The 18,935-nt window shown below is 52.5% G+C and overlaps 1 protein-coding gene across 1 annotated transcript in view; it reads right to left on the bottom strand.

The window, feature by feature from the left end:
• Window positions 1–1,265: 1,265 nt before the first annotated feature.
• LOC133341018 (protein kinase C and casein kinase substrate in neurons protein 2-like) overlaps window positions 1,266–18,935 on the bottom strand; it is a 62,144-nt gene continuing 44,474 nt past the window's right edge. Inside the window, exons 2-10 of the mRNA XM_061549595.1 lie at window positions 11,021–11,114; window positions 10,184–10,340; window positions 9,401–9,636; window positions 8,702–8,857; window positions 7,513–7,688; window positions 6,977–7,097; window positions 6,036–6,163; window positions 5,107–5,294; window positions 1,266–4,776 (exon numbers count right to left, since the gene is read on the bottom strand). Coding sequence (XP_061405579.1) covers window positions 4,667–4,776; window positions 5,107–5,294; window positions 6,036–6,163; window positions 6,977–7,097; window positions 7,513–7,688; window positions 8,702–8,857; window positions 9,401–9,636; window positions 10,184–10,340; window positions 11,021–11,074 — 1,326 coding nt within the window. The 5' untranslated portion in view covers window positions 11,075–11,114 and the 3' untranslated portion in view covers window positions 1,266–4,666. The remainder of the gene's footprint in view (window positions 4,777–5,106; window positions 5,295–6,035; window positions 6,164–6,976; window positions 7,098–7,512; window positions 7,689–8,701; window positions 8,858–9,400; window positions 9,637–10,183; window positions 10,341–11,020; window positions 11,115–18,935) is intronic.

The following is an 18,935-nucleotide window of genomic DNA, read 5'->3' as shown; positions in this document are numbered from 1 at the left end:
CTGATGCTGCTGCTGATGATGCTGATGCTGATGCTGCTGGTGTTGGGCCGTGGTGGCACCGCGGACGAGGACTCAGAATCTGTGTCCGTGCTGCAGGAGGAATCCGATGAGCTGTAAAGCTCTTTCGCGGGTGTCCAGGAGGGGCACGGGGTCAGAACGTTGCAACAAACACGATGCAAAAACACGATCGCAGTGCAACGTATGGGAAAAGTAAACAAATCACTTAAAAACATTAAGGTTTCATTTCACCTGGTAAGGCCCACGGGGGGATTAGGTTTTTTTTAGAAGCGCCCTGGCCACAAATGATAACCCAACGAAGTGTCTCATCATCGTCACCACCACCACCACGTGGAAACATCCAGCGGCGTCGAGATGCCAAAACCGTGGCTCGCCAAAGACAACTAAAAAGTGGACTTGAGCTCCGTCTGAATGGGATCGTATTGCCACGCAAGCACTCGACGTGTACACATGAATTGGCGGATTTATAAATAAAAAAACCTTTCACATTTTACAAACTGCGAATTGTAAAATGTTAGCATTACACAAGTGTTGAGTATTCATGCGCAATGTGAGGAGGGACTGTGCATCGTGTTATTGCCTTAAGCTTGCTTTTGTTGGCAAATCGGCAGGAATGTGCTTATACAATTTGTACTTCTGTACTTTATTTTATTTTCGTGAGTTCCTTGTCTAGACGTTCTACTTCGTTTTGTGTCGGTTGATGTGGCTCGCTGACCCCGTGACCCGACTGCACATCTGTGGAAGAGCTTGACAGCTCATGAGATACCCCCAGGAGTAAATTACGATACTTCATGTCACGCATGCGATGGCATCGGCAGGAGTTTATCGAAGTTCGCGCGTGTGTGTGTGTGCACCTCCTGCGTAAGCTGTACAATGCGCCGTGGTCGGTTTACGTGGTGAAAAACGACTGCTTAGCAGGCGAACTTAAATAATCTCCGGCTCGGGTCACCGACCTGCGGTATTTACACACATTGCTTGACCATGCTGCTGCATTGGCAGAGCTCGTCGGATTTCTCCAGCGGAAATAAAGATTTCGATTGAGAGGACCGCAGAGCTTGGGAAATTGTTGGCGGTGGTGGCGGCGCGCGTCACAAGTTGAAATTAGCAACGATCAAATCAAGATTGAACAACGATTGTTACGCGAATTCATCAACTCGCCAAAAATAGTGTACGGGGAAATGCACGCGTGTTTTCGCGAAGGCAAATGCGGTGCTAAACACGCGCACAATAACAAGGTCGCAGACAGGTTGCATGTATACATATTTATTGTCATAACTATTCATATATTTATTAATTCTCTATCTGTACACAAGAGGACATCCGTTAACGAACGGGGAAAAAAATCTTTTAAGCAAAAAAAATGTTAAAATGGGTAAAACGTGGGGGGTCTCCCTCTCGACAGCCAAGCTAAACGCGCGGAATTGTTCGATAAATTTAAACCGTAAACACGTGAAAGTGTGCGAGACAAAAAAACTGTCACTTAAACACATTCTCTCCTTTTTATCAAGCAGATTATATGAAAATAAACTTATCTTTACGATTTTTGTTTAAAGCAATATGTTTAGGATTTATTTAAGCATTTCACTGTCTAACGTCAGTATGTAATATGCACTTATTACCAAGAACCAAGGGAAGGCTTAACTTTTAAAACTCCATGCACAAGCCAGTCCACGTGGATAAAACGAGTGGACCATTCCATTGTCACAAAAAGGATGGGCGACGGGAGGGGGGTAACGGGTCAAGATGTACAGGTCCGTCCACTGTTGCAGACGAGGAAAAGGGGTGATGATGGAGCATGTCCTTGGACTGTTCCGTTCACAGAGGGATGTCATCTTAAAAAGTTTGTTGTTGGGAGGTGAAGGGAGGAAAGGGGGATTCTAAGGGACGTGTTTGTTTAAACACACGTTTGTGCCAAAGTGACCCCGAAGAATACCACGGTGGAGGGATTTTACAAAGTAAAAACCGGCGACTGAACTGAAAACCAATTGCAATCACGCTTGTGCATTGCGACTTTTGATGTTTGTTTGCTTTGAGAAGAACAAAAAATTATTCAACAAAAGCGAAAATATAGAAAGAAAAAAATACGATTTGTTTTAACCGATAACGTTTCCTAAAAACGACATTTTTTTTTGCATTTAAAAAAAAAATCGCAGAACAGAAATCCCATTTGGATAAAGCCATCTCGACTCCAGACATCGCGGCCCACGTATCACGTCACACATCCAGCTGACAAACAAGCGAACTTTTATTTTCTCTTCTAGAAGCAAGTCTCGATCAACAGTTGTGAGAACGAGACTATTGGTGCCCTGATAGGAGGCGATGAGGCCTGGAGCCCGAAGACGAAATCCACCATAGCCGATGGCTTTTGACAGCTTTTCCTAAGGCCCCTCTCGTCAAAGCTGCTATGCTTGCTGCTGCAAGAAGAGTCAATGAAGGCAGTTAACAATGATATCCACCCCCTTAAAAATAACTTCGCCGTAGCATTTGCAGTGTATTACTTTAATACTGTTATGTTTGGCCAATTAAAATAATTATCAAAGAAAGCCTGGTTAAAACACGTGTTTTGTTTTACAGGATTGGAGTTGTGTTTGGGATGTCTGGCCAATTGGCTTCCATGTTGTTTGCAAGCTTGGGTAAACTAGGGCGTCTGCAGTAAGTCCACGCATTCTCGAGGCTAAAAATCACATGCCGCACTGAAGGTGAGATGTCCTTAATTACAGCTCAAGGTGGAAACAGGACAATTGTTACCAAGGTCCTTTTCTTACCGACCTTCCACAACCCAACATCCATGTCGCTGCATTAGCAGCATACATTGCCACTGCACATCGTCAGTCTTTTCAATTACACTTTAGAAGGCAGGTTAACTTTCAAATTGGGAAATTGGCCCGCAAAAACACGCTTTGTGCTACTGTTGCAAACGACGGGTCTTAGCCAGTCTATTACGTGGCGGACAACGCAGCCGTGTTAACTAATGATTGCAGAGATGCCTGGGTGAAGAGGTGTAGTGGCGTTCACACACCGACTGCCTGGAGGCACCCCGTGAGTTACCGCTTAGAGGTCTGCAAAGCGCTCCGCTCGCGTACGATTTGGCTCGCGTTGGGAGGATTTGATTTTCCTCGGGGTTTCTCTCGCATGAGTAGTCTTGTCGATGCAACACCAAAAATCTTCCCCATTCACCGGCAAGTAAGACACCACAAAGGCACGCGTTGGGGTCAACTCACGGCACGACTTGCTGTTGCGTAATACTGTATCGACTGCGGCATTTTGGTGGGGTATTTTGCTGGACGAGATTTATTTTGCTTGACGTGAAAAATGCTTCTGAAGTAATTCGAGAACACGTTTACCTTGTCAAATAAGAATTTTACATTCCATTATAAGCATACAACCACCACGCGAACTCCAGTCATCATCCTCACAGCGGCGGCTTTTGGCTGGCCATCCAACAAAGACGGTCGCTGCATCGCGCGGCGCTTTCAGATGCGCTCCTGTGGCCGTCTGGAACGCTCTTCCTTCCGATATTAGGAAGGTACTGGAGCTACGCACTTTTAAATCATCATCTAGATTGATAAACGAATTTCTTTAGAATTGCTTTTTGTGTTTAGTTTGTTGTCCTTCCCCCGCACCTCCGATTAGCGCGGTTGGCTACGGTACGGTGCAAAAAAAGTTCAACATACAGAAGGTCAAACTTGACTATGCCGGCAGGATTTTATGGTTATGATCGAGCAGCTCACAGACATAATGTCAGGAGCGGGACACACGTTAGCACGCGTGTCGATTGCAAAAGCGTCGACGCTGGGTGCGACTGTGACCTGGAAGCCAGTTTAGGCAAGACCACAAGGTTGCTGTTTGAATGAAGCATCCCTTTGGATTGTGGGATTATCGTGTGTACAAATTGACACTATGACTTCACTTTAAGAGCGAAGACTCTCGTTTAGATTGGTTTTTGCAGTAACGTGACGTCAATATTAATACTTGGACAACCGCTACGGAGTGACAAAAAAAAGAATTGCAGCATTCATAGCAGCTTTTTACTTATCTATTTAACATGAACAAAATGATGTAACTAATGCTGGCTCGCCAGATAGGCTGCTTGCAGTAATCTGTATAAATACAAAAGCAAAAAAACAATAACTGAAGTCACCAAGGCAACAGAACAAGCCAATCAGTGTGGCAGGTTGGGTGTCATGGTAAAGAAATTATTTTTTTGTACGATTTTTATTTTTTTTTGCTCAGGCAAAGAAGTGTGGAGGTGGGAACCCCACATGCTCTTTGCGATTCGAGAAGTAGCACAGATTGCCACCACGACCGTCGCCACTGCCACCGCCGGTCACCGTGCCGCGAAGCGGTGAACATGAAACGTGGGGTAGGCTCCAACGCGGCCAGGCCAATCGGAGAGCAGGAAGTAAGGCAGGCTCAGTGAGGGCTGGAGCAACTTTTGATCAGCTCCTTGTGCAGACGGGATTCATGTCACGTGGATATTCAGGATAAAGAGTCCTCGGTTGGAGAGTGGGGAGGGGTCAGGGGGGGGTCGGGGGAGGGGGTCAGGTGGGGTGGAGAGGTCAAGATGGGAGAGGGTAAACATTTGGGTTGGTGCTTAAATGACCACGGCGGGGAAGGGGGGGGGGGGTGGATGGACGGACGTGTGATCCTAGATGGGCTCCACGTAGTTGGCGGGGTACAGCCCCACCTTCCCGCTCTCCAGACGGCCCTTGCACCACCCCTGCTCGTCTTCATCCTCCAGCTTGATGAACTCTTGACCTGCGGAGAGTTCACCAGTGAACAGGGCGACCGTGAAGACTGCTGCCTCCATCTCACCGCCGTTCAACACCCGGTCAGGAAGGCGAGGTGAGTGTGTGCTGGTGGTGATGAAGGGGAGGTGAGTGTGCGCTGGTGGTGAGGAAGGTGAGGTGAGTGTGCGCCAGAGGTCGCAAACGGGTTTTGATTCCTTACCCGTACCCGGCCGCACCAAGGTCGCAAACGGCTACCCGATACCCGGCCGGGTATCGGGTAGGGTACGGGTATCGGGTACCCGATTGCGACCTCTGGTGTGCGCTGGTGGTGAGGAAGGGGAGGTGAGTGTGCTCTCACCGGTGAGGAAGGTGAGCTCGTCCTGCTCCTGCCCGTCGTAGTCGTACAGCGCCCGCACACGCACGCCGGTGGCGGCCGGCGCGCCGTCCTCCTCGAAGGGGTTGCTGTGGCCGTTGGTGCCGCCACCGAACGGGTTGGAGGCCTCCTCGTCCGACCACTCGCCCGCAAAGTTCTGGTTCTGTTCAAAGCTGCGGCGGCGGGAAAAAAAAAAGTGAATTATTTTCTACTCTTGGCACGACAAAACTAAACTTTTTTTTATTTTACCAGGTAAGGCCCACTGAGCTGTAGAGCTCTCTTTAAGAAGCCACCTGGCCATCACAAATGATAGCTCTACAAAGTGGCTTATCACGTGGACATTTATAGCAGTAGCCAAATACTGTGAACGCGTGATGTTGATTCTAAATGTGGAGGGAAAAACCGCAGGACCCGGAGAAAAATCCACGCGACCACAAATATCTATCGCTGCCCCGCACAACGGCCGCCATTCACCACTCCGTGACGGTGAAGTCCGTGCCAGGCCTGCCAAAGACAAAGATCCCCCGTATAGCTTTCACAGACTGTTGGGGCAAGTGCTGTTAGCGAGCACCGATGAAGGCCGGCACGGCACAAGAGAGGGTTGGTGGCCAACACCACGCCCGGCCGCCTTTGTCTCCTCAGTGGCGATGTTTACACACCGCACCAGGTACTCATTTGAGGCTGTGTCGACCTAGGGGAGGCCCAGGACCGGTTCTGATAATCGTCTCCAGTGTTGGCCATGAGTGGGAATCGAACTCGGTTCACCGGGTTCGGAGCGCTAACCGCTACGCCACCGCTCCCCACCAGGCCTGGCGTGCACACACACACACGCACGCTCGCGCGCACACACGCACGCGCACACACACACGCGCTCACGCGCACCATCGAGCGGACACGGACGGAGGGACACGCACCTCTCTGTGTTGGCCCTCGCGGTTGTGTAGTCGCCGGCCTGCGTCATGTTGGTGAGCGTGACGCCGTCGGGTGCCTTGCGAGACTTCTCGCGCTTGCTGATGGTGCGGTTGGTGTCCGGCGAATACTCCTGCACACGCGCACGGCGCGCAAAGACAAAGATACTCCCACACGACCTTCAACAAAATTCTGGGGCGAGTGCTGTTAGCGAGCACCTATTAAGGGTGAGGCAGGGCATGCCCGCCCACCACTGCCGATGTTTTACACACCTCACCAGGTACTTGAGTCGACCTAGAGGAAGCCCAGAACCGGTTCAGATATCCATCACCAATGTTGGCCTGGTTCGTAGTGCAATGCACTAACCACTATGCCACCACTCCCCATACGTCTGCGTATATACGCACGTGTGCGTCAACGGAACGGAACCGGAAGAAAAACTGAAGTCAAATAATTGTATCCGTAGCGAGGCTCCCACAAGGCCATGCGGGAGGCCGTGCGGCACAGTTTGGCGCCGGCTATCGTAGGGTGGCGGTCGTGTCGCTGCGGTTCGCTGCGGTGAGTAACGACGTCTTTAAAAACAACGGCGCTGCTACTACGCCTCTCCAAGTTAAATAAATGCGGAGCCACGCGCGTGTTCAGAGATTCGGCGGTGAACGAGGCCCCCCCCCACCCCCTGCTACTTGGAGACGTCTTGCAACAGCCAAGGGTTAATATAACATTCATAATAAGTTTAAGACGTAGGCTTTCGCTATCCGGCTTCAAATTGTTTGTTACCTTTGCTATTTCGTAAAAATGCAAAACTGAAAAGCGGCCAGATTTTGACCCAATCCCAATTCACCTCCCTTCTTGCTGGCCACGCACCCAGCTGCTCTCAAAGCTGCCCCCCTGCTCACGCTGCCACGCCCCCCCCCGACCCCCCCCCCCTTGCCCTGGCTACCCGCACCTCGAAGGCCGGCCAGTTCATGGGCATCCCAGCGCCCATCGTGTTACGGAACCACTTGAGGTCCTCTTCCTTGTCGATGCTGGAGATGTCATGCTGCAGTTCCCGATAGATGGCAGCAAATCTGCGCAACAGCACGGGGGAGGGGGAGGAGGAGACAGGGGGCAGGGCGGGCGCTCGGTAAGTGCGGCTCCCTGGACGAGCATCCGCTTCTTCTCCCGTTGAGGTGTTGCGCGCTTCTGCATCGGCAGCTCCTCCGGCCGTCTGGAACGCTCTTCCTGTCTGATGTTAGTCACTGAGAACTATGGCGCTTTTAAATAATCCAGATTGAGAACTCACGTCTTAGTCCTTGCGGACTTATCCCAGCCCGTCTCAATATTTACGCCTCCACAGTTCCCTGAGCCTCACTCCATTATTCCCCCATCGGTTACCGACATACGGCGCTGAAGAACTTCAACGCGCACACACACGTACGTCTCGAGAACGCCAGCCGTACGCGATGTCAATTTTCCTAGCTCGTCCGGAAACGGGTTTCTCACTTGTCGTTGTTGGACAGGTCGAGGTGAACCTTGACGCTTGAGAGCACGTCCTTGAAGAAGGTGAGGCGCTTTCCCTCGGCCTCCTGGCACTGGTCAAACACCAGCTCCATGTCCTCCATGTACTTGGGGTTGGCCAAATTCAGATCCTCCAGAACCTTCTGGTAGCGGTCCTTGCTCTGCAGGGGAACAAGGTGGAAGGGAAGAGTCGTGCGTGCGTTCGTTGCGAGCGTGTTTGCGCGCACACGCACAGGTGCTCGATAACAGCACTTGCCCCAGCAGTCTGTTGAGGCTATATGGGGGATCTTTGTGTGTGTGTAGAGACGATGGTAAGCGTGCTGCGCTACGAACCCGCCGACCCGAGTTCGACTGCCCGCTCACGGCGAACACCAGTGACGATTATCTGAACCGGTCCTGGGAGATTAAACCCACAATATGAGAATAGGTTTTCATACTCTTTGGTTCTTTCGGTAAAGTCACGTAGGTAGAAAAAATAATAGATCACGACGTTTCGACCGCAACACAAGCAGTCGTCATCAGGTGAGACAACCACAGCAAGAAAACACCAAAAAGTGCCACAAGGTGCCTCTGGTCTAACACCGTTTTGAGACTAGGCTCAAAAGAAAGCTGTCTCTGGTGTGGACCAATCCGTTTCAAAGACAGTATGTTTTTTGTTTGCATTCTGACCACAAGTATTGTGGTTAAAGCAGACATGATTCCTTGTAAAAGGTTTCAGTTTGGTGTTTTAACATCTTAGCACCTATAGTGATAGGTTTTTACCCTTTCAACTGGTACAAAAAACTGACACCTTTATACAAGGCATCATGTTTGCAATAAGCACAACACAAGCAGTCAAAATGCAAACAAAAAGAACACCTCTGATAATGATAAGCACTGTCCTTAAAGTTGATTGGTCCACACCCGAAACAGTTTTCTTAGAGCCTAGTCTCCATTGGTGTTGGACCAGATGACGCCAAAAGGCGAACAACTCAAAAACAGCGCACTATCAGAGTATTGAGAGCTCGGGGTAAGCATTTACACTATGAGACATCTCCTTTACCAGTGGCAAAATACCTGCCCAGAGAGAAGCCCATTTAGAGCAGTCAAATACTCAAATCCCTTGTTGCCCCTGTGCACGCTCACCCGTGACGACGACACGACTCTCTACCCAGAGCACACCACCCCGACCCACCTTTTGCACTTCGGCCTTGCAGCGTTCCACTTTCTCCGCCAGCTTGCGCTGCACATCGGGTGGCTGTGCCGGGTCAGTCTTGGACTGGTTGTCGCGGCTCTCTGCCATCTTCTCCTCCTTGCAGGCCGCTTGGTACAGCTTCTTGCTGGCGTCCACCTGCCCCGGGCACGGCGCGACACGTTCGAGGAGCCGAACGTACGACGTAGCACGACTCTCGTGTCGGAGGCGCGGGGGCAACGACAAGAAACTAACACGCAACAAAAAAGCGGTCCTAAAGAAATGAGTGTGTCAATCTAGATAATGGTTTAAAAGTGCATAGCTCCAGCCGGCTTCCGAATATTGGAAAGAGGAGCACGTTCCAGACGGTCACACAGGCGGAGGCCGTCTCGCTCCGGCCCCGTGCGAGCTGTCATTGCAAACATAACGCATGACAGAGAAATAATATTTTTCTTATTTATTTCTCTCTAGGAATTCCTCACCGAGCCACAAGACGATCGAGCGAGATTTCTACCTCGGGTTATTCGGCCAATTCCCCCTCTTCGGGATTAATTTTTTTCGTGGAATAGTAAGAATAGTAAGAGTTAAATCTAAAAAATCTCAATCGCACAGTCTAAGGAATACGAGACCATAGCACGGCGGCGGCCGGCGCCGTCGTGACCCCGTGCAGCCAGCTAGGCCAGCTAAGCCCCCCGCACGCACCTCCTTGAGTTTCTTGGCCCACGGCTTCTGCGCCTTGCGGAAGTTGTCCTCGGCCTCCTTGGTCTCCTTGAAGCCGCCAATCATCTGCTTGTGGAAGGCATCCTTCTGCCAGCCCTTGATCGTCTCGATGTCCTTGCTCATGAGCTGCGTGCGCATGTCCACGTGCAGCGTGCTCACGCTGTCCGCCTCGTTCATCAGCCCCTTCCACGCGGTCGCCACCGTGCCGTACTGCGGGCCTGCGGGGGGGGGGGGGGGGACGCAGGCACGCGGGCCACATCAGCTGCGTCGTCGACAATGGCGCCGTCGTCACCGCGAGCACCGGCAGCGTCACCACGAGATCCGGCAGGTCCAGGCGGGGGACTTTTCGCAGGTCACATAATCCGCTGGGCTAAAAAACCCCTGATATCGTTAAAAAAAAACAAGAAACTGTGCAAATTTTAAGAGTTTTTAGCCAAGGGAGTCCTTAAATTCGGGGATTTTACGAGTCGTGCCGTCATGGGCAACAATTACGAACCTGTACGGTACGTGCCGTGCTCGTCCGCACGTCGCAAGTAATATTAAAATATCCCTGAACGAGACGGCACGAGGGTATGTTGGAGGTTTGCCGCGACGCGGTGTGCCAGTCGGTGGCGGTTGGTCACCCCGGAGAAAAGGGCGAAACCGCAACCTTCCCAAATATTTGTCTTTGTCGTCGTTGTTGTAAATATCGGCAACCGACGAGCATCGCCGTCTCGCCGGGGTGGTGGGGGGAGCCGCCCGCCCGCCCCCCCAGCCCGCGCCCACCTTTCTCGATGAGCTGCCGCCACTTCTTGGTCCACTCGGTGAGCTGCGTGGCGTAGGCCTTCTCGATGCGCGCACGCTCGTGCAGGCAGGCCATGAGGTCGTTGCACAGGCGGTAGCCATCGTCGATCCTCTTCACCGTGCGCTTGTAGTTGCCCACCTGCGTGCGGGGGCGCGGGCACACAAGCGGGGGGGGGGGGGGGCGTCACGCGAGACCCAGACCCGCGATTCCGCACGCTCTGCCATCTGCGCTTCTGCGGCCGTCTGGAGCGCTCTTAGGAGGCCGGAGGCCACTGCAGCTACAAACTCTGAAGAGGTGGAGAACTTACAAACTCCAAACGGAGAGGCACCCGAGTAGGGAATCGAACGCGGGAACTTTTCTGTCGCGAGCCGCGAGCGTTACCGCTGCGCCGCCCCGCCGACCACTGTAGGCGTCAACTGCCCACAACGACGGCGGTCGACGCTGTTCCACACAAATCTGCTGCGGTCCCACAAAGGTTGAGAACTCGTGGTCTCGACACACTTCTTTCACACCGTACGTAGACAACCGAGTTCATCGGAGGTGCGGAGGGGGAGGATAACAACCTCAGTGCGGCTGCGCGGTGGTCTACACTCCCTCCCATACAGAGATACCCCGAGCTCCGTGTCACACAATCCACACGATGGATTGGAGTGGATGTTTTCTGCATTCCTACTGCGGTCCAGAACGGACGAGACACCTGCAGGCGAGTGTCACGTTGCCACTGCGGTGCAGAACGGACGAGACACCTCGAGCAGTGGCGTGGGAGGGACCGCGCCTGTCTCCGGGACGTCTCCCGGAGGAGAGGGGGGGACACTCACCTCCCAGAAGCTGTCGCTGCCGGCCTCGCCGATGGGCTCATCGTACAGCGACATCTTGCTTGTGTCAACGCCTGCTCCCCAGCACACCAGGCCACTGCACACGACCACCACAACAACAATAGCAACAACAAGTTACACTCGACCGCCCTTCCATCAAACCGCCCACCCTCCCACAAAGTTCACCACTCGGCAGGCCAACTTCTCCAAAACCAAGCGCCGTGTTCGTGTCGAGGCCGGCTCGCCAGCAAAGATCCCCAGTGTAGCCTTAACAGCCTATTAAGGCCGGCACGGCACACGAGGGGGCGGGTGGCCAGCACCACGGCCGGCCGCCTTTGTGGTCCCAGTGGCGATGTTTACACAACGCTGCACCAGGTACTCATTTGAGACTGAATCAACCGATGGGAGGCCCAGGATCGGTTCAGATAATCGTCACCGGTGTTGGCCGTGAAGCAGGAATGCAACTGGGGTCGCCGCGTTCGTCGCACCGCGTAGCGCTAACCGCTACACCACCGCTCCCCCACCACCTGGCAGGCCAACGCCTCCAAAAGCCGGAACACGCCGGAACACCGTGTGTTGCTGCAATGAGCACGCGTGCAGCCCGAGCATCGCCAGCACAGCCTCGGCGGCGAGGGCGCGGCGGCTCCATCGCCCGGCGCCCGCTACGCCCCGGGGGGGGGGGGGGGGGGGGGGGGGGGGGGGGTTTGCAGCTCGTGACGACGACGACGTTGTACGTGTGTGTGCATGTTGAACTTCTTTCGCAATGTACGTAGCCGACTGTGCTGACCGTAGGTGCGGGACGAGGATCTTTCAAGCGGATGATGGCACGCAGCATTTCGAAACTTCACGAGGCCAGTTCGTCACGACTACGGCTGCTATTTTAATTTAACAAGGTAAGGGCCACGGAGCTGTGCAGCTCTTTTTCAGAAGCGACCTGGCTATCACAAATGATAGCTCAACGAAGTGGCTCATCATCACGTGGACATTTATAGCAGCCAAATACTCCACGCGACCACATTACGAACACGCCAACTCCAAATATATAACAGGTGTCAGGGTCGGGATCGAACCCACCCCCTCCTGTATACCAGGCGAGGGAGTTAACATCTCACAGCCACCGTGGCGCCCCGCCTAGACCGCGGCCCCTCCTGCATCGAGCCCCAATGCCGTAGTTTCCTTACCCAAACTCTACACGCATCAAAAAGAAAATAAAAAAAACCACCACGTGGCTTGCATGAGCGCGCATTCATAAAACGCGTAGAACAATGGGTAAGAGTGCACCTGGCCGAGTGATCTCCCCAGCTAATACGCACGCACACGCAACATTTCACGAATGAAATACTTAATCCCAAAGTGACGACCCCCGATTCAAAAGGCAGCGGTAGAATTACGTACGTATGCACGCACGAATGTTGGACTTTTCTCCGCACGTAGCCAGCCGGAGGATCCGGTAAAGCGACGCTCTCTCGTGCCAATGGTCACCGAGCAGCGGTGGCCAACGAACCGGGCGCCGCGGCGGTCCATTCTGGTGGATCTCGACGGGCAGTCCGCGATCCGCCACCAGAAAGCCAACGAGTATCAATTTACCCGGATGAATGTAATCCTATTGCTGTGGACGTAACGTACGAGCGTCATATACGTTGGTTGTTCTGTTTTTTGCAAGAACGAATTCTCAGTTTGGGATTTTTGGATTTGCCGTCAGCCGTCGCGAGAATTTGCCGCGTGCCGACATGAGCGCAGATTTCTCCTGGCACGCAACGGCAAAATCTTCCGCGGGCCCACGTACATCGGCCACCGCTGGTGTGACGCTTTGTACCGCGCAGACTTAAGCATGAAGGGAGCGGTGTTGGCTACGTGCTGTGCGGAAGAAGTTCAACATGCGTACGTGCATACAAGGTAGTGGCACCCAGCATGCATTGCAAGAAAGAAAGATTTGATTTTTTTTCTTCTTCTCATATTTACAAAAAAAGTATTGCAGAGAAATCTCTCAACGCAGCTCATGTCCCTCGCAGGCTGCAGGCCTAGTAAGGTGGCGAAAGTTTTTTTGCACAAGCTGCAAGATGGAGTTTAAGAACTGTATGTATTATTATTGTCTGTGAAAGGCGCCCGACTAGGTCAGCGATGCCACGGTGGCGAGATGTTAACCACCTCGCCTGGTATTCAGGAGTAGGTAGGTTTGATCTCGATCCCTCACATCTAGATATTCGGAGTTTGCATGTTCTCCCCGTGGTTTCGTGGATTTTTCTCCGGGTCCTCTGATTTTTGCCTCCACATTCAGAATCAACGTGCATTTGGAGTATTTCGCTGCTACAAATTTCCACTTGCAATAGCCAGGTCACTTCTGAAACACAGCTACATAACAGGTGATGACGAGTTCAAACAACGATAACAAAATAAATGGTTCCAGTAGTAAAACTACATAAAACTCGGGAAAAGAGATTTTGTTTTCCACGACCCCCCCCCCGCCCCGGAACGCCGCAGAACAGTTTCAACAACAACGCGAACCCTTCCCTTTCGACGTTTTGAGTAACCGGACATCGGAGCAAACCAAACGGCCACTCCTCCCCCCGCTGTGGCAATCTGGGCCACTTGGCTCACTGGAAAGTGCGAGTCGTGAGCGAGTGACTAATTCCGCACGAGAGTATGACTTATTACAAACATCTTGAGCTTTTCATACAAATTCATCGCGTGTGCGCTCGCGTGCACGCGCACACCATTTTTGTAATTAAAAACGGATCAGAATCACAGCCATGCACCATTAAAATAACAAAGTAGCTTCACCGGCGTGAGCGCTGGAAGGTTTCCCTTCTCAATGGCTTCGCTCAGAATACCCCACACGGTGTAACGTCTCTCCAAAGAATGTTCTTCACACTTCTTCTGCCGTGTGGCTGCTGATGTAGACGCCGCAATTTCACATTCAGGTGGTCAGGCCCAGACTGCCGCGTCAGGAGCAGCAGCGGTGTGGCATCGCTGCGACGACTCCTTCGTATCCCTCCTGGATCGGGGCATTGCGTCATTATACTACTGCAGAGTTTTACATTTGTGCAGCATCAGGATATCCGCATCTACTGCTGCCACGGTGTGTGCAGTGGATGCGGTTTGGGGTGGACCACGAGCAGCCTCGTGGAAGATCAAACCCATGGATCTTCTGCGTTGGGTCTCTCTCACAGAATGCACTGCATTCTTCACCGCAGTCAAGAATAAAATCCACCGTTCTGCGTCAGCGATGTGTTGCGTTGGCCAAAAAAAACCACTTCACCCACCACCCCGCAAGGAACGGCAGACGGAAAACGTTGATGAAGTTCACGATTCAGCGTCACGAAACGTTACGATTAAAAAACAAACAAGCAACCGAGCATGCGTAAACACATAAAACACGTGATTGGAAAAGGATAAAGTTTAAAAGTAAAAATGTGCCACGCGGCCACCGTGCAAAACGATACTTGGCATGCTGTGGTCAACTACCCCCCTCCTCCACCACTTCAGAAATCAAAATCCCGGGAGACATTACACCTCGGTGGGCAGCTATGACTGCACCCGAGCCGTCACATTTACACGAACCGGCTATGCGGCACGCGTGTGTGCGTGTGGGTGTGTGCGTGCGTGTGTGCGCGTACGTGCGTGCGTGGTTAATGCAGGCGGTGCATCGGCCCGTCATCTCAGTCAAGTCAACCCATGGCACCTGGGTCTGTCCCGTGACCTCCTGCCGGCGGACGTTCCGACACTTCACGTGGCCTTAAAGTACACTTAGCCTGGCACAAGCGCCGTGGTGACGTCACCGCCACTTAGCGGCGAATGGCGGTTGTTGTTGGTTAGTGCAGGGGTTAGCTAACCCGGATACCGGAGTTCGATTCCGTGGTGCGGTGTGTAAACATCGCCACGGGGAGTGGTGCTGGCCACCCACCCCCTCGCGTGCCACGGTGCCGGCCTTCATAGGCGCTGCGCGCTCACAGCACTTGCCCCAACGGTCCATGAAAGGCTTCACCGAGGGTCCCTTTGCCTTTGTGCTGGCCACAATGGGCCCCCCGGGAGCGTGCACGCGCGCCCACGGCATTTTCCCTCGGGCACGGCCCTCGTCGCGGCATGCAACGCTGCCAACGGCCGATAACATTTGGAGATCCGAATTAATTTGTCCCGCAGCAAAAAGGAGCCTTCAAGAAATGTGGTCGCAACTGGGGAAATGGGCAACAGCGGCGAAGCTCCCCCGAGGAAACAAACAAATAAACAAGACGCACAAACCACGCAGACAGAGCGCACCACACATTCACGAAAACTCCGCGCGCTTGCACGCGTCACCACACTCGCGCATCAATCCGATTCATTTTAATGTTTCTAATTGCGCGATTAGTAATGCGGGTTGACGTCAACCCCCCCAACAAGTCGAGCGATTCACTTTTCTTCGGAGAGGTTTTCAAAAGGATGCGAGAGGGCGGGGTGGCTGCTTTGCCTCCACATGGCATGACACTCCCCTCCCCACTCCCGCCACCACCCACCACTGCTACCACCAACACCACCACCCACCACTCCCACTCCCGCCAACGCCACCGCCACCCCCGCTCACCGGTGAAACGTGGTACGGCCAGGTATCTAATTGGCAAGCACAGCAGGTTAGGAGGACTTCCGGGGGGGATGTGGGCAATGAAGTAAAATATGTTTTAATTAAACAATAAACAACAAGAGCAAAAAAAAACACAAGAGCAAAAAAATTAAGACAAAGATCACCCGTATAGCCTTAATGGACTTTTGGGACAAGTGCTGTTAGCGAGCTGCACCTATGAAGACCAACACGGCACACAAGAAGGGTGGGGGGTGGCCAGTACCACGCCCGACCGCCTTTGTCTCCCCAGTGGCGATGTTACACACCGCACCAGGTACTCATTTGAGGCTGAGTCAACCTACGCGAGGCCCAGGACCGGTTCAGACAATCGTCACTGGTGTTGGCCGTGTAGCGCTAACCGCTAGACACGCACCCACACAGTCTCCATGTTGGAGCGATAAGGAAGCATCCTGAATGATAAATTAACTCAACACTCGGCTATCTAAGGAGTGGAGGTGCTACATAAAACGACGAACCAGTGTAAGGAACGTGCAAGAGCTGAAGCACCTAATGAGGGATCAGCAAAAAGGCCAGAATTTAGAAAGGCTTTTAAAAAAACTGGCAAAAAATTTTACGTCAACAGAGACAAACATCTTCTTGCCTGTTTAACACGTACGCTTTCGCGACCAATATCATCCGTCATACAGGGTTTTTTTGGGGCTAGATCGCGTAAATATATAAATGTGTCGGGTGATGGCGGGTTTAACGACACATATTTACGCGATCTAACCCAAAAAAAACCTGTGTTATGGATCTTCTTGCCTGTTGTGTATTGCCGTGTCGTATTGCCCACGAGGGCAGGAAAGATTTCCTGATTGGAAACTCTGTCTCAGTCGCCAGTGTCCCCACTGGGCCCCCTGGGAGTTAATCAGTCACGGGTGCCCATGATAGAGTGTGGTCCAAACAACAACAGTTTGCACAGAGGAGTTGTGTGGTTTTGTGGACAGGGGGGGACGGCAAGCAGGCCTAGAAGCCTTGGGGGAGGGGCGCACGTGCTGCCCTAGAGAACTCTGAATTTAAATCGATGAAGTTTGAATCGCCACACGGGAAACCTTAAGGAGGTGTAGTGGAGTCTCCCTGGCCAGGAGTCTGGCTTTCTGACACTGGGATAGAGTGTTACCCCTTGCAATGAAGAACACTGGGGTAGAGTGTTACCCCTTGCAATGAAGAGCACTGGGATAGAGTGTTACCCCTTGCAATGAAGAACACTGGGATAGAGTGTTACCCCTTGCAATGAAGAGCACTGGGATAGAGTGTTACCCCTTGCAATGAAGAACACTGGGATAGAGTGTTACCCCTTGTAATGAAGAACACTGGGATAGAGTGTTACCCCTTGCAATGAAGAACACTGGGATAGAGTGTTACCCCTTGCAACGAAGAACGCTGGTCTCATTATTATTATTATTTGATATTATTTGATAGACATAGAGAACGATTGATTCACGAATAAAAATAAAAAATATTTAGTTTGTTGTCCTTCCCCCGCACCTCCGATTTAGCAAGGTTGGCTACGTACGGTGCGAAAGAAGTTCAACATACATACATCATACAATTAAAATCTGATTCGTAACCTCATAATGCATCTGGCATGGCACACGAGGGGGTGGGCGGCCAGCACCACGCCCGGCCGCCTTTGTCTCCCCAGTGGCGATGTTTACACACCACACCAGGTACTCATTTGAGTCGACCTCGGGGAGGCCCAGGACCGGTTCAGATAATCGTCCCTGGTGTTCACCGTATAGCGGGAATCAAAATCGGGTCGCCAGGTGTGTAGCGCAGTGTGCTAATCGCTGCGCCACGGCTCCCCACTACCGCACGCACACACACACACGTGCACCACCAGCCCCATTAACAAAAACCTCCACCAAGGCTTATTAGTAAACAATCACACATGATACAGATACACACAGACACACCTTCATAAACACACACACAGACATAAAGATCCCCGGATAGCCTTTAAAATAATCTTGGGGCAAGTGCTGTTAGCGATCACCCATACGAAGGCCGACAAGGCCCACGAACGAGGGGGTGGGTGGCCAGCAGCATGCCCGGCCGCCTTTGTCTCCCCCAGTGCCCGTGCTTCCACACCGCACCAGGTACTCTATGATGCCGAGTACACACGCACACACCACACACAAATCTAAACTCAACTCTCCCCTCCTGTTTCACACCTGATGACGATTGCTTGTGTTGCGATCGAAACGTCGTGATCTATTATTTTTTCTACCTACGTGACTTACCGAAAGAACCAAAGAGTATGAATCCAGATGCGTGCCTGGTATGCAGGAGGTCGTGGGTTCGATCCCGCACCTGATGCGTGCTGTATATTTGGAGTTCGTGTCTCTCTCTCCGTGGTCGCGTGGATTTTTTTCCAGGTCCTCCGGTTTTTCCCGCCACATTTCAAATTAACATCATGCGTTTAGAGTATTTGGTTGCTATAAATGTCCACATGATGATAAGCCCCTTCGTTAAGCTATCATGTGGCCAGCTCTCTTATGGATAAAGAGATACTTCATAGCTCAGTGGGCCTTACCTGGTAAAAGCATCATTTAGACTATGTCCTCTTTTCGAGGGAAGTATCATCTTAACGAGGGAGGGAACGAGTACAGGCAGAGACAAATCACCGCACAGCCGCGGTGGGTTACACAACACTCCGCGTGAGCCCAGAGCTGTCGGCAAAGCCCACAGCACTGCACATCCTGCACGACGGCCGCCGACGACTGGGGGAGTACCGGTGACCTCCGACTCACGACGGCTCGACTTGCGGTCCCCGTCCAGGAACCAATGAGGTCGTTGGGTGCGGGCGGAGGGGGGGGCCTGGACACAACAACGACGAGCCCCGTTGCGGAGATCGCAAGTGAGAGAACGGATGTAAGGCAGCAGACAAAATGAGGCTCCCTCCGCCACGCCTCTCCCTACGCCTCTCCCTCCTCCGCGAACAAGTAATAACGCGCTCCACCCAGCTCGCACGGCCGAGGGGCCAGTGAGAAAGCCACTGCAGGTGGGTGGTGAGTGACCACACCCGCCATCATCATCATCGCCGCCGCCACCACAACAGCCCATTCCTGTGCGGTCTCTAAACCAGATCTCCAAGTTACTCGATTGCGGGTTTGCATCATCATCATCACCACCAACCTCTCCTTCTTCACCAAAGCAGCAAAACAAGAGAAACCAGCAGCGCCGGTATCTGCTCCTTGTTTGGTGAGAGCAGCTATCGGCAAGATAAACAGAGTCCTGTGAGAGAGCACAAAAACAAACACGTGGCGGCTCCTTCCATTGTACTACCCCCCTACCTCTGCAGGGTCAGACTAGGCGTGA

This window comes from Lethenteron reissneri, chromosome 2, assembly GCF_015708825.2.
Source record: "Lethenteron reissneri isolate LAM-NWPU_2019-01 chromosome 2, ASM1570882v1, whole genome shotgun sequence".
In the NCBI taxonomy this organism is placed as follows: domain Eukaryota; kingdom Metazoa; phylum Chordata; class Hyperoartia; order Petromyzontiformes; family Petromyzontidae; genus Lethenteron; species Lethenteron reissneri.
Note: the sequence above shows the minus strand (reverse complement) of the source record. Positions and strands in the feature narration are given on the sequence as shown.